At 40.9% G+C, this 14,257-nt stretch overlaps 1 protein-coding gene and 1 long non-coding RNA gene across 3 annotated transcripts in view; one reads left to right on the top strand and one right to left on the bottom strand.

Moving 5' to 3' along the window:
- The window catches only part of LOC143145819 (uncharacterized), a 57,729-nt gene extending 45,435 nt beyond the window's left edge, over positions 1–12,294 (top strand). The window contains exons 4-9 of the long non-coding RNA XR_012991773.1: positions 940–1,767; positions 6,716–6,925; positions 7,012–7,403; positions 7,525–7,582; positions 7,704–7,851; positions 7,949–12,294. This is a non-coding gene — a long non-coding RNA (uncharacterized LOC143145819). The remainder of the gene's footprint in view (positions 1–939; positions 1,768–6,715; positions 6,926–7,011; positions 7,404–7,524; positions 7,583–7,703; positions 7,852–7,948) is intronic.
- Tusp (WD40 superfamily protein Tusp) overlaps positions 289–14,257 on the bottom strand; it is a 77,345-nt gene continuing 63,376 nt past the window's right edge. The window contains exons 8-16 of one of the 2 annotated variants that reach the window (XM_076309567.1): positions 11,577–11,711; positions 10,231–10,630; positions 9,455–9,632; positions 7,806–9,384; positions 7,263–7,376; positions 6,976–7,198; positions 6,298–6,477; positions 6,074–6,221; positions 289–5,276 (exon numbers count right to left, since the gene is read on the bottom strand). In XM_076309567.1, coding sequence (XP_076165682.1) covers positions 6,105–6,221; positions 6,298–6,477; positions 6,976–7,198; positions 7,263–7,376; positions 7,806–9,384; positions 9,455–9,632; positions 10,231–10,630; positions 11,577–11,711 — 2,926 coding nt within the window. In that variant the 3' untranslated portion in view covers positions 289–5,276; positions 6,074–6,104. Of the gene's footprint in view, positions 5,277–6,073; positions 6,222–6,297; positions 6,478–6,975; positions 7,211–7,262; positions 7,377–7,805; positions 9,385–9,454; positions 9,633–10,230; positions 10,631–11,576; positions 11,712–14,257 lie in introns of both variants that reach the window. The other variant, XM_076309565.1, reaches the window with a different exon arrangement.

The raw sequence follows: 14,257 nt of genomic DNA on the forward strand, positions 1-14,257 counted from the left end.
CCATTCCTTATATAAATACCTTAAACAGTCTCAAGGGCAACGAGCATTTTACCATCACGCATTCTGATAAATATTTCAGCTCGCAGCGTTAAATATAGCGCTATCTGTTGAATTCTGGTTATCTTATCTACCTAATAATTCTGCTTCGTTTGTGTTAATTTCGATGAACCTTACGATGATAAATATATTGTCCTCTGCACAAGTAGGATTGCGATATTCAATGGACACGAGTTACGTGAAAAGATTGCTAATAAACAGGGAAACGGAGGAGTAAAATTACGATTGCCGTGTAGAATTTCTTTCTTTATTTACAAATGTCTGATAATCATCAATGTACTCGGTAACAAAATTTGCATTGCACATGTACAGAATGACTGTTCAGCACTAAGACGACAAATCAACAATCTCCATCGTAAGAGAGAAAACAATACTGATATGATTTGCACACTATGTATAATCGTGTTGTTATCATATAATACTCAGTCGCAAAATTTCACACGTGACATAGCGTTTTTATAGAAGCATAATCTTAATATTACGCCCATAAACGAAAACAATAATATATTAACGAAAAGAGAGACTACCATCTATGGATCAACGTACGTATAGTCTGACTTGAGCTAGGCCGAACATTTTGGAACTCAGTCACGATTGGCTACGAGTGTCTCCCACGATTTAATAATACGTTCAAGTAACAATTGCTGTACAACAATACGATCGAACAACTTTCGACGGCAATGCCTAACAGTTTCCCACGCTATTGTGGATCGTTTCAATTTACACACGTACAGGCACTCTATCATTGAAAAAAGCATTCTGCGATGATTCAGAAAATACAATAGACGAAATAAATTCAAGTGATCGCTCAAGGACACTTCAATTTGCAAATCACATCGGACAGAACAATTTTTACGGTATGCTGGTGTGCCTCTGTTACAGAGAACGTGGTAGCTTGTGCGGAGAGATGAAAATTGAGCAGTGGGGTAACCGAGTACTATGGTGGGGATGCATCGGTGGCCTTGAGCGGCCAATTGACTTTCACCCGAGTGCAACAGTGAATGCACCGGAGTCCCTTGCGCGGACTTCGTTTACGCGATCGTCGATGATTGCAGCCGTCGATCGCTCAACTTTAACAGAGTTCCGGGATAAATAACGTTACGCGAAGAACAATTGCTTGCGATTGACGTAACCGTTAACCTATCGCGTGACTTGAGCCCGTCATGTTCGGCAGATGCAATAAGGACGTATACATATTAAAAATAAGTGGGTCACATTAATGCGGATCTTTTCATATCAAAATTTCGTGCAAGTATGTAAAGTTAACCATCGGTGGAACTTTCATTATAACGTGATTCTTTATTTCTTTTCTTCTTTTTTGTCGCTTTTTAATTATAGTTTTTTTTTTCTTCTTTTTTTTCCTTTTTTTTTCCCTTTTTTTTCTTCTTTTTCTTCCCCTTAAAATGACTCCTCGGACATCGTCTCGTTCTCGTAAAATGAAAGAAACACTGTAATATGGTCGCACACAAAATGTTTTCTCGGTAAACGTACGAACTCACGGCGAACTTCAAACGGACTCTCGAAAGGATGTCGAGTCTGGATCAATCCATGGTGGTACTCTGAAGATGTGCGTCGTTCTCTTTCCAGGTGTTCGTTGATTTTTGAAACTAAGGCTTCCTCGTACCGAGTGCTTCGTAATACGTGGCGCAAACCGTACGAGAAGGATTCTCGTCAAGCAAAGAAATTGGAAGTACGGGATAATATCTCGAGGTAATCGATTTTAGAAACTACGATTGACAATTTTATAAATTTTTAAATCTCGACTTCGCGACGATTCAATCCTGTTTATGTACAAAGTTCGTAAAGTGTAAGATCATCGGTATCGTTTAGTAAAAATGTAAGTTAACGTTCAATTTCTTTCGTTCGGGGTAATTAAGAACACGAAAGCGTTTGTTCGCGTACAGTAGAACCTCGATACACGCAACCTCGATAATTGTACAAGAATTGTTCATCGTTGCACCGTGTTGACGAGTGGAAGGAAAAAACAGGCAGTAGTGAACGTAAACGAAAGAAATGGTACTGCGTAAGTGGGTGATTCCTTTTATTGGATTATTTCTCGATTCGATTCGTCTCCAATTATCGAGGTTTTACTACACTTGGGTTTCGTAAACCTCCGAAACGCTCGAACGTTTCAATCGTTCAATTACGAAACGTTCGAGGTTATTTCTTTACTCAATACTCGTGTTTCGAGTACAAGTTTCGCGTTAGAAATCGCCACTTCCGTATATTTTACAAAAATATAATAGACGATGTTTTCGTGACAAGTATCACGTTAATTACGTACATTCCGTACGCTTTTAATTTATTTTTTAACGATGAACCGTCACTTTGCTCGTACCGCGTATTACGAGGCACTCGATGCAATACTTTTCCCATGAGCTTGCGGTTCGTTTAATTTCGCGTTTGTAAATGCAACAGTGTGCAAACCAAAAATTGATTCGTCATCGATGATACATATGGGTACGTGCTTCCGGCTACTGGTGATAATAGATGATTTAGGATACAACGGTGTCTAGAAACCAAATTCAAACGTACAGTCTAGCGGATTTATATACTGACACGATTACTGTCGATGCGTGGTTATAAATATTTATCGATTATCGCTAACTCGCGAGTATGGGGCAGCCTGAACGTTAACTGTGAACATCGTCGTCGGAAATTGGTTCTAAAACGTCGAGCATCCCGATGTGAACATTGTATTCGGAAAAAAGTACGGTTTCAAGCTCGTATAAAATGATCCGTTGCTTATAATAAAGTAACTTCTATGCAAAGTGACCAGAAAAATATACCGAATTCCGTATACAAGCAATAAGAAAGCATAGTGTACTTGTTGCATCGTACTTGGATGAACTGCTATACTTTATACAATAAGTACACTCATTATTCTTCCATTTTCTCACACGGTGCTCTTCCACGAGTTACACACAGGATTCAGTTTATTTTTCTCGCTACGTTGGTTCTATAGTCTGATCGAGGAAAGAATCGACTTCAAAGATCAATGGTTGGGATCCAGTGTGTTGCGAGTAGTGTCGAAACTTGACCAAACAACATTTATTCCAATGTCGATTCAAGATATAAGACTCTTCGAGAGCAAAGAGGTACTTTTGGATAAGAGTTTTTCAAACACCGGTTGTTTCAAGGAACGAGAGAAACGAAAACAATGTATGATACAACAATTTTCCATTTTTTCGCGTGAAACACTCTCCGCCAAGTAAATCCATTCTTTCTTCGACCGAACTGTACAATAATTTTCTTGGTACGAAGTCCAAGTTTTAACAAACGTCACGACTCGAAGATTGCTGTTGCGTTCAGGAATGCGAGAATGCTATTGGTCTGTGCGTACCTGCACGGCCATGAAACTTGAAATCGCGTTCCTGGCGCAGTCGCGAGATTCAATTGGCCGCTCAAGGTCATCCCCTCTCCTTCGCATAATCGCCACGTGTTCCCGTATAGGAGAGCGGTCACTTTCACCGAATGATATCCTCTCTCGATAAGCGATCGCTCGAATTCGTTTCGATTTCTCCTATTGGAACGTTCCAGGCGCCCCACTCTCGAAATTTTGATTCAACGAAAAAGTATCCCTTTAAGCACTTTCTCGCGTAGGCCTGACGTTGGATCTTCCGCGTTACTTACAATTAGGCGAATGAAGTACAACGATCATGGGTTAAGTACAGACGACAGTTAGTTTGATGCGTGCACACATTGGCGTACAAACGAATACTCTTCTCCACTTCCGCTCCTGCTAATCCCTCTCCCTTAACCCTTTCCACTCGAGAGTCGATCCTCGATTCAATTCGGTGTACCTTCTCCGATTCGGAAAACCATCGTGGTTTGAAATTGAAATTAAAATTGAATTACTCCTTTCTTCAATCTCCTTTCTAAACATTAAAAATTTCTTTTTCTGATATTTCTACTCTAGAATTATCGGTTTTACTTGCTCTGTAAACTCTTACAAAGAAATATCTCGATTTGCGAAGAAAGCAAACGACGATTGGATTATTTTGCGTACTAATTCGGTGTACTTTCTCCAATTCGGAGAACCATCGTGGTTTGGAATTGAAATTAAAATTGAATCACTCCTTTCTTGTAAGACGTAAACATACGTGTACGAAACGTTGAAACGAAAATGCTCCGTTTGAAATTAATTGCACGATTTCGTCGAGGTGGTGGTTTCTGGTAGCAGAAAAGCTTCGAGTGCAAAGGGTTAAAAACCATCCCCCGTTACCCACCCAACCTACTGCTATTTTCACTCCTCCTTCGTCCCATTTGTCTGCCCTGCTTCGACGAGGACGAACACAGGCCGGACGTTAAAAGTTACCATTTAGCGTTATCGTTAATTTTATAGTATGCGTTAAGAAACATTTAAATCGAACAACATGAAACGCTCGCGCGGATATGCGAGTCCGTCAATTATATATATGTATATAAAATTCGAATACATCCCGGCGGACCGCAAAAATGAACGAGGTGAACTTTCAACAGCATTACTAGACTCCAACGTGTCGCATAAACTATACAAAAATGAGCACTCTGAAGAGTTGGGAGAAACGAAATACTTTGGACGGTACGGCGAAGAAGCATTCAACGAAACTCTTATTCACTACACGGTTTCCCATTTGCCACGGAATCCATTTCTGTCCTGCTCCGGATTCAAATCGCTTCGCAAACTGTCCTCGCTAAGATCCGCGAATTTTTTAGTTAGTTGTGTGTCGAGTTTACTTTAGCTTAAAGGCGTTGGTTCGAGAGGCTCGCGTAAGGCCTCAAGAAGGTTTTGTGGTTTGTTTTTTTTTTTTTCCTTTTTTTCTTCTTTTTCTTTTCGTTTACGCGCTACACACAAGGCCATGTGCTTTTCGGCTCGAGATTTCGGTGCAAAAATCCCTCTATCGTGGCGATGGCTGGTTGATGCTCGCTTGTTTACTTAAAGAACTTATTTCTAGCCCGTCACTAGCTTCAATAATCGAAAGACATACGGCTCTATTACACGCTTAAAAGCTGTACTTAAAGATGTCTTTCATTCTTTGTAATTCTAGGCGTAACGTAGTGTTACAGCTTTAACTCCTCTACGACTTGCTAGGTTTTTTTTTCTTTTTCTTCCCCTTCTTGCTCTTCTTCTTCGTTTATCTTCTTCTTTTTTCATTTTTGGACGAATATTTCGATTTAATTACAGCATACGGTCCAGCTAGCGTTTCTGGTACGTGTGTTCCAGATGTCACATGAACCTGGAAATCAAGTTTAGGTAATTTAAAACGAACGAAAATCAATATGGAAGATCTGTGATAATGTGGCAAGATCGTCTATAATAATGTCTACTGTTCAAGATAGAGGATCAGGATTTTAGTCATCGTTGGCGAGGAATGTATTTGCTAGGATCGAAGCTTCCCAGTATTTTTTAAAGATTTAATCGTAATTTTTCACTGTACTGTTATTTGCTTTAATTATACGTATCTTCAACAGTCAAATGTAAAACACAATTTATCGTTTGCACTTTAATCGATCGTACACGTATAAATAAATCGAAATGATAAATCGTATAGCAACGCGCGACTAGAATACAAACTCCAAATGCCTAACGAGATAACGTTTCGTCAATTATATCCATTGTAAATACAAGTATTTTTCCACGTATCGAGAAAGTAAGCTTAACGATATCGTAAACCGAAATGTGTTTAACGATACGGTAAGCTAACAGAGCCTTATTTAGGCTCTCAAGTGTTAAAATAATTTCAAATTTTTCAGCGCGATACATGGATCAATAACTAAGCGATAAATTGTGTGTAGACGCAACATAGAGTCAAGGTACTTTAATTTATGGCTTTGAAAGTAATATTTTGGCTGTTCGTACATATTATTACATTTTTATTTATTCGTTGCAAAATGTCTCATTTTACAATTTAAATACCAATGTTCGTTCAACGAGTAAATACAAATATTGCCCGTCTCTGATATCACATAATTTTTTTTATCATTTTCGAAGACAAAAGAAAGCACCTCGACTCGATCGAAAATCTTCCCGTACTTGTGTCAAACGATGTGCCGCCGACTAACAGTTACTTGAGCCGTTGTGTAACGTTGGCCAAGGCAACGGCAAACGCTTGTAAAGCACTGAAAGGATATTGGAAATCCAACGTGTAGGCGTTCCCATCTATTCTTCCAAATTGCATCACCTAGTGGAAAATAGAGACAGATGCGGTTACCCAATTAGACGGAACATGGTTATAGATTAGACGGTCATTTTTCTACCTGTCGGCCCTTGAATTCTATCTGAAAGTTCTTCGCGCTCTCTTGAGTCACTCTACCGCCGAAATCAAGTTGATACACTTGGCTGGTCTCGTTCCACATAGGCGCCTTATTGTGCATCACAAGTTCCCGCCTTACCGCCTCTGGCTTGTGAGCAGATATCCCTCCTCCTTTTTGCTTCAACTACAGACCATAATTACAAATGTATTATTATTCCACCTTTACCGTGTGAGCGAATTTTTCAACGAATCACTCGAACGATAATCGATCGAGTTTAATATTTCTCGCAATGAAAAAAAAAAAAAAATACGCGGAAGAAACGTACTAGGTTGTTCGATAAGTTTTATCGTTCGATAAAGCATATCGAACAATTTATTATATATGTAAATATGTGCTGATAAAGTTTTCTTTCGTTTTTCAGAATAACCTGTGACACAGCCTAAATCTTGGATTTCTCGACCAGAACGCAAAAGGACTACATAGTATTGAATATTTCGTAAATCCAAAAGGAAAGATCTTTGAATCCAAGTATTTTATTCCTTTCGGCGAATAACAAGTATCTCTGAAGTTTGATCCCCAATTTGTCCAACGTACCGCATATTTTCTCAACGTTTGCGTCATCAACATTGAGGTACGTTTGTCGACACGGTTTGTACATTTATATTTACAACTTTTACCAACCTTTTGGCGCAATTGAGCCTTTTGGAAAGTTTCCAGGTCTCTGTAGCTTCCGGACGAGTCGTCTTGAAGCAGTCCCTCCTCGTCGGAACTCTCGCCTCGACTCTTTCGTGTTTTTCTGCTCAGTAATGGACTGGACAGGAGCCTCCTTCTGATCGGCGAGGCCGATGCCGGTCTTTTACCTTTCTTCGACGGAGCTGGACTACTGGGCGAACTCCTAGGCAATCTGAAAAAAGATCTGCATGAAAAGTGGATTTGTCGAGCAACCTGTACGAATTAATCGATGTTACCTGGACGATGGACGTGGTGACGGCGGTGGCAGAGAATGGCTTTCGTCGAAATCTCGAAGTCGAGCTGCGAGACCGTCCAAGGATGATGCCAATGAACCGCTTGGACTGGATAGTCTACGAAATGCATCGAAAACATTTTAGGTACGTATAAAAATATATAATTTCCATATTACCACCCCTAGCATGCCCGAATACTCGCTTTAGGTAAAGCTTCAATTAAATTCTATACAAAAAGTGTGCTACCAAATGTATTAAATTTTAGGTCAGGGCATTTCAAGAACACTCGTTTCTATTTATGTCACTAGGGGTACGTATTTTAGGTACGTATAAAAATAAATAATTTCCATATTCCTACCCCTAGCATGCCCGAATACTCGCTTTAAGTAAAGCTTCAATTAAATTCTATACAAAAAGAGTGCTATCAAATGTATTAAATTTTAGATCAGGGCATTTCAAGAACACTCGTTTCTGTTTATGTCACTGGGGGTACGTGTACTTCCAGTTAGGTAAACCTATCTGCCTACGACTTCGGTTGCACGTTACCTAGCGGGCGAGTTACAGCTTCCAATCGGACTAGGGTTTGCGACAGGTAAACGACAGGTGTGCTTCGTGTATTGTACAGGCGGCTCGGTCGCTTCTGGCGATTCCTCCAATGATTCGTTACTCTTGTCTTCCGTTACTTCTAGACTGGTAGCACCGGCTGCCTCCTCGACATGTTCCGGCAGCTGGGGTGGCGAAGCGACGTGCTCGTTGGCCGGGAATATGTCGCTGGAGTCCAAGCTCTTGGACTTGCCGCAGTTACGAAGCCTCGGCGACTTGGACGTTTGCTGGCCAATCTCGTGCTGGGCCTTGTTCTTTTTTCTCCTCTTGGTCTTCCTCGACACCAGTACCAGCCTCTTGTTGGGTGCCTCCTTTCTCAGCATGTTCAACGCCACGTCGCACGGTACCAATTGGGCGTCCACCATGTCCAAGTAACCCACGCTGCAACTTCTCGGTATGGAATCGTTCACGCAGAGAGGACCGATACTGACGACCGTCAATGTTCTGTGAACGCCACGGGACTGTTCCAACGATGCAGCCTCTCCGTGTGCCTCGTCGTCGATGAACCTCATCTCGTCCGCTCTGCTGGCCGAACCGCAGGCGCTGAAATAACTGCTGCCCGTTTTCCCGCAGGATTCGTGCGACTTGAGGTCCTTGAACTTCGAGCTGCAATGCGAGCACGATTGTCCCACGCACTGGTCGATGTTCTCCGGGAACTGATACGAACACGCTGGCGAATGGTTACTGGCCAGGTGTATACCGTTCTTGTTATAAAGGCTCTGCCCGTGTTGGGAATACGAGCCTAACGATGAAGCTTGATTCACGCTCGCGGAACTACCGCCACTGTTGTTGTGGTTGTTTTTACCCTGAACTCCGTTAAGGAATATCCCCTGAGTTTGCGAACAACCGTTGTTATCCAAACCGTTGACGATCGAGCCTTGGGAACAACCACGGCTGCTCGATGCTTCTGTGCTGGATGTCTGACCGTTGTGTATGGACATCATGGGTATGATGGTCGTGGGGGGACAGGTTGTGAGCAGAGTTTTGTCTTCCTGAGCGATCTGATTGAACTTGTTGTTCTCCAATTCCTTCTTCGCGACTATGCCGACCTGTTGATCGGCGAGAACAGTTTTCATCCGTTGAATGTTGTTGGAATAATCGGTCCCCGTGTTCGAAGTAGCGATTATGGTCTGGGTAGGGGCGACCGCGTTCTTTGGCGATTGGAGAGCCGGTACGTCGCAACACCTAGGCGGATAGTGTCTCAGTTGTGTTCGATAGGTGGTCGTCGAGGTGGTTCGCAAGTTCTCGTAGAGATTCCCCATTTCCTGTAGGTCCACGTAGGGTAGCTCGTTCTCGTAGTTCTCGACCCTAGAGAGGGCGGTGGGTAAGGCTTCGCTGGTCATGAACTGATTGGATATCTGAGATTTCGGACGATTGGAGTTCAGTCGCGCGTTACGGGGCGTCATCGGTGCGATCGGGGGTGGTTGAGCTTCAGGGGTGCTTCGCGAGGCACTTTGGAGCTCCTGGAACGATTCCTCCTCGTCTTCGGAGAACAGATTCGGATTGAACGTGGGGTCTGGACCTGCCGAGAGACGTATCGCGGTTAACGATCAATCGATTCTCATTCTGACGATTTCGGATGACGCGTATACCTGCCGGCACGTCGTCGCGCAATTCCGTCATCACCAGAGTCATCTGTCGTGGTTGTAAATGCAGCAACGAGGTTCGATAAGTAACCTGGCCCAAGTTGGCGGGCACCGACTCCGCCAAACCGTGAAACTTGAATTTCGTGCCCCAGATATTGGACGTTACTTCGACCAGCCTTGCGTGCTGCAAAGAGATACGTTTTGTGACACCGTCACGTGGTCACGCGAACGGTTATAATATCCCGAGACTCGAGCCGACCGTTAAACCCTTCGAGATTGTTAAATCCCTCGTATCTTGAACTCTTCGAGTAGTCTGACCGCGTAACAATTTCGAACCACGAAGATCGGGCCGTATACGCTAAAAATAGTTGAGTAGGAAACCTAAACGATTGCCGTAGTAGACAAGTTAAAGAAGAACTCGTTGCCAATCACAATTGTAGTTTATGACCTATGGTCATAATTCTTCTGATCTACGTTACAAGGAAAAGGTGCTGTTTTCTATTGAAGTATTGTACGAGATACCTATTACGAAGGATTTATATTCGAATGTATTGATTGTTCATGTGTTCTTTGATCCAGTATTTAATAGAACGCGTAAACAATCAATACTTTGGATATAAAGTATGCGACTCGTGACCTTCTCCCACTCCAATGCGCAAAAGAGAGACGGTTCCAAGCTTATTACCTTCCCCCCAGTTAGTGATTCAGGGAATAAACTTTGACCACGCTACTCTTGAAACCGAGCATACCGATACGAAAGTTTTCAATCGGTGATACATTACCTCGGGTAATGTGTCTACGTATGCGAGGTCGTCACTCTCCTCGTTCAACCTCTCGTCACGTTTCCTTCTATTTTTTCTTTTGTTTCTAGGTGATCCGCACAGGTCAGCCGTGTCCCTCTCCGTGTCCGAGCCATCGCTGAACGACGGACATTGCGACGTGTCTTCGAAAACGTGGAGACTGTCCTGACTCTGTGGATCGAATATCACGAACTCCGGCCTGATCTTGCTCGTCCTCCTGCCCTTCAGGAGAGGCACCAGTCCACCCAGGTACTCTAAATACAACGTGTAACAGGGCACAGGTTCCACGGAGTGCCGAAGCATGGTGCAGTGCAACCTTTCTCCACCCGGAGGCGGACGCGACACGAAACGCCTAAGCTCCCTTGGCTCCGGTACCGAACATCTGGAAACAAAATGCGATTTTATAATACGATAAATATAGCGTGGTATCTGCGACCGAGAATCGTGCCACAAACGATTACTCGTAACCCTAGAATTTACCCAATTATTGTTACTCCCTATACGTCTTGTAAAAAAATTCTTTACCGAAACCTGTAAGAGGATATTAATATCTATTGTAAAAGTATTTAATGGTATTGTAATATTCGTACTAGGTGGTCACTGAAAGGTTGAATTATGTAAAACAAAAATAACTTTTACAAACACATGTGTTTCTTAAATTTTGTATTATTTTATTTGGAAATATAATTAATGGATTTTTTTTTTTTGCTCTTTTTTTATTTTGTTTTGTGAAATAACCACTAAATAAATTGAAAATGAACAGGTTATGACCTTTTCGAATCTTTCAGACTTTCAGTGACCACTCTGTACATCGTACAACGCGAAACAACGAACCACAGCGTCTGTAAGCGATCGATAGATTTTGTTTAGAGATACAGTGGCTCGCGAAGGTATTTGTACGCTATGTTATTAGAAAATTCCCCTAATCTATATGTCTGATTTCAACGAAAGTTTGTGCGCGTGTAAAGCATTCTGGCCTGCATATCGCACAATTTTCTTATCGACGAGAAATGTTCTTTTCCAAGACATTTTTCACAGTAGATCGATAGAGTACTAAAAACTTTAAAAAGAAAACGAAAATTGCAAGCTTTCTAATCGTTCGAAATCGATTGAAGTCAGCCTGTAGAGTAGAATGTGCATAAGTATGTAAGTAATATCGTAAGTAATGTAGATAAGTAGATTGAGGTATATCATATATAAGCTATATATAAGTAAATTTATACGCGTTTGTACAGCACTGAATTGGTATATACAAATTTATGAAACATACGAATTTGTATATACAATATCTACGTTCCTTGTTTACAAAAAGAATTGAGTTGCCTCACCTCATTGTACTGGCAAAGAGTGCAGCGACAGATGCCCTTAATCTTGGTGGCAATGGAAGTTGTTGAACACAGGACTCCTTAGACAGAGATGCTCTCACAGCCAACCGAGATAACAATTGTAGCGAACCTACTCGTCTGTAAAATTAATACATTGTGTCTCAGACTGTTCGGCGATGTAGAGAGGCATACGTATATGTAATTAGTCTAGGCTTAACAAACTTGTAATATAAAATTGTAATATAAAAGTATGGTGTATGTAATTAGTCTAGGTTTAACAAACTTCTAATATAAAATTGTAATATAAAAGTATGGTATATGTGATTAGTCTAGCCTTAACAAACTTGCAATATAAAAGTATGGTATATGTAATTAGTCTAGCCTTAACAAACTTGTAATATAAAATTGTAATATGAAAGTATGGTATATGTAATTAGTCTAGGCTTAACAAACTTGTAATATAAAATTGTAATATGAAAGTATGGTATATGTAATTAGTCTAGGCTTAACAAACTGGTAATATAAAATTGTAATATACAAGTATGGTATAATTTGATGCGTGGCCCACGTTTAAGGGCGTATTCGACCCTTCTCCCAACTGTACATACATAAGAAGTAAAATAGCAACTCCGTATGTGTGTGTGTGTCTGCCTCGAGCTGTGTGCGAACATTTATTGTATATATTTGTATAACGTACATTTATTTAATAAACCTATGTGAATTCAGAATAATTAAGTGTTTTTCAATTAGATTCTGCCCTCCATTTCCTCCCATTACTAGTTAAACATTTGCTACGTATTGTGATTAAAAATTGTCCTCTAATGACGGCGAAGAATCGAAAATATATCGTTTGTATCGAACACTGCTTCCAAACAGCCAGAGAAATTCTAAGAATTGACGTCATTTCCTAGAATTTCTCGAGCTGCTTGGGTCGGTCGTCATTTCTTAGAATTTTCGGGAGTTCTTGGAACTGATGTCATTTCCGAGAATTATCGGGACTTTTCGGGATTTCTTGGAACTGACGCCATTTCCGAGAATTTTCGAAATTTCCTGGAAATGACGTCATTTCTGAGAATTTACGGAAGTTTCGAAATTTCCTAGAAGTGACATGATTTCTCAGAATTTTCGGGAATTCCTGGAAATGACGTCATTTCCCGGAAGTGGCACGAAGGAATACCTCCTCGCACATCATGTTCTCCTGATACCAAAGTCCGAATTTCCGGCAAAAATTTTAGAAAATTTCAGCTTTTTGGGACTTCGGTATCGGGAGAACATGATATGCGAGGAGGTATTCCAATCGTGCCACTTCTTGGAAATGACGTCATTTCCAGGAATTTCCTCGAGGCGCGAATTTTAAACGAATTTCTGCGAACTTTTGCTAAAATTTTTCGCTGATTTTAAGCATTTCGAATAGGAAGCGCATGCTGGCCAAGATGGTGTTCTTTTTACGGGGTATTCTTGGAAATATCACCATTTACAACATATTCCTTCGCTGTTCAGCCTCCGCAAAATGCTGCTAACTAATTTATATTGTTACAATTTATTGTACAAGTCCTTTTGGAATATTGCTACCAAATTTCAACTAGTCTATGAGGGTCCAAATTGTTCAATATTCGTGACGGAAATTTAGAAAAATATTGCTTTTTTCATTCACCACAAGCGTCGGCGATACAACAATTTCCTTGAAGGGTGCGTAACTAATTAATGTTGTCAAAAATCAATACAAAAGTAATATCAGAATTTTGGTACGAATCTCTGTTATACAATGCGTGTGGAAATTGTACAGAAATCGGACCGGATGTCGAGATAAATATTGATTATCTCGATCACCGTAATCGTCGGCAATACAACACTTACCTTGGAATGTGCGTAACTAATTAATGTTGTTAAAAATCGGTACAAAAGTAAAACCAGAATCTTGGTACGAATCTCTGTTACGCAATGCATGTGGAAATTGTACAAAAATTGGGACAGAAGTCGAAATAAATATCGATTCTCCCGATCACCGCAAGCGTCGACGATACAACGATTTTCTTGAAGTATGCGTAACTAATTAATGTTGTTAAAAATCAATGCAAAAACGATACTTGAATCTTGCTACGAATCTCTGTTATGCAATACGTTAGGAAATTGTATAGAAATAGGACCGGAAGACGAGAAAAATATCGATTATCTCGATCACTGCAAGCGTCGGTAATACAAGAGCTGCGGAGAAATGTTTATTACCAATTAATTACGAGGAAAATCTTTGCCAATTCGGTCCTTGAATATATCCACTAGTCCCTGCTGTACAATGCAACTCTAAAAGTTCACATTTTTTATGTGCAAATTAGTTAAATTAACATTGTTTCCTTTCGGCGTGAATTATTCCCTCTCCACGTCGCAAAAGGCTCCCCCCACCCCTTCGCTATTTTCGATAGACGACCTCCATTAACATTCTGTGATCCTGCTACCAAAGCTTGATTTTTGGACTACAGAAATCAAAATTAGCAGTACCGGGAATAGTTTATTTTTTTGTCACCAGAGGGCGACACCTGACGGTGAGAGAATAGGGCTACTAACCCTGTATTATTTGGAAGCACCAGCACGAACACAATTATCACCTCCGGAAATTGTTGATAACTCATTTGTACTGCAAAAATCGTTACAAAAATTGTTCTTAAATGTTGGCAAGAGTTTCTGCT

The sequence above is a fragment of the Ptiloglossa arizonensis genome, chromosome 4, assembly GCF_051014685.1.
Source record: "Ptiloglossa arizonensis isolate GNS036 chromosome 4, iyPtiAriz1_principal, whole genome shotgun sequence".
Taxonomy (NCBI): Eukaryota; Metazoa; Arthropoda; class Insecta; order Hymenoptera; family Colletidae; genus Ptiloglossa; species Ptiloglossa arizonensis.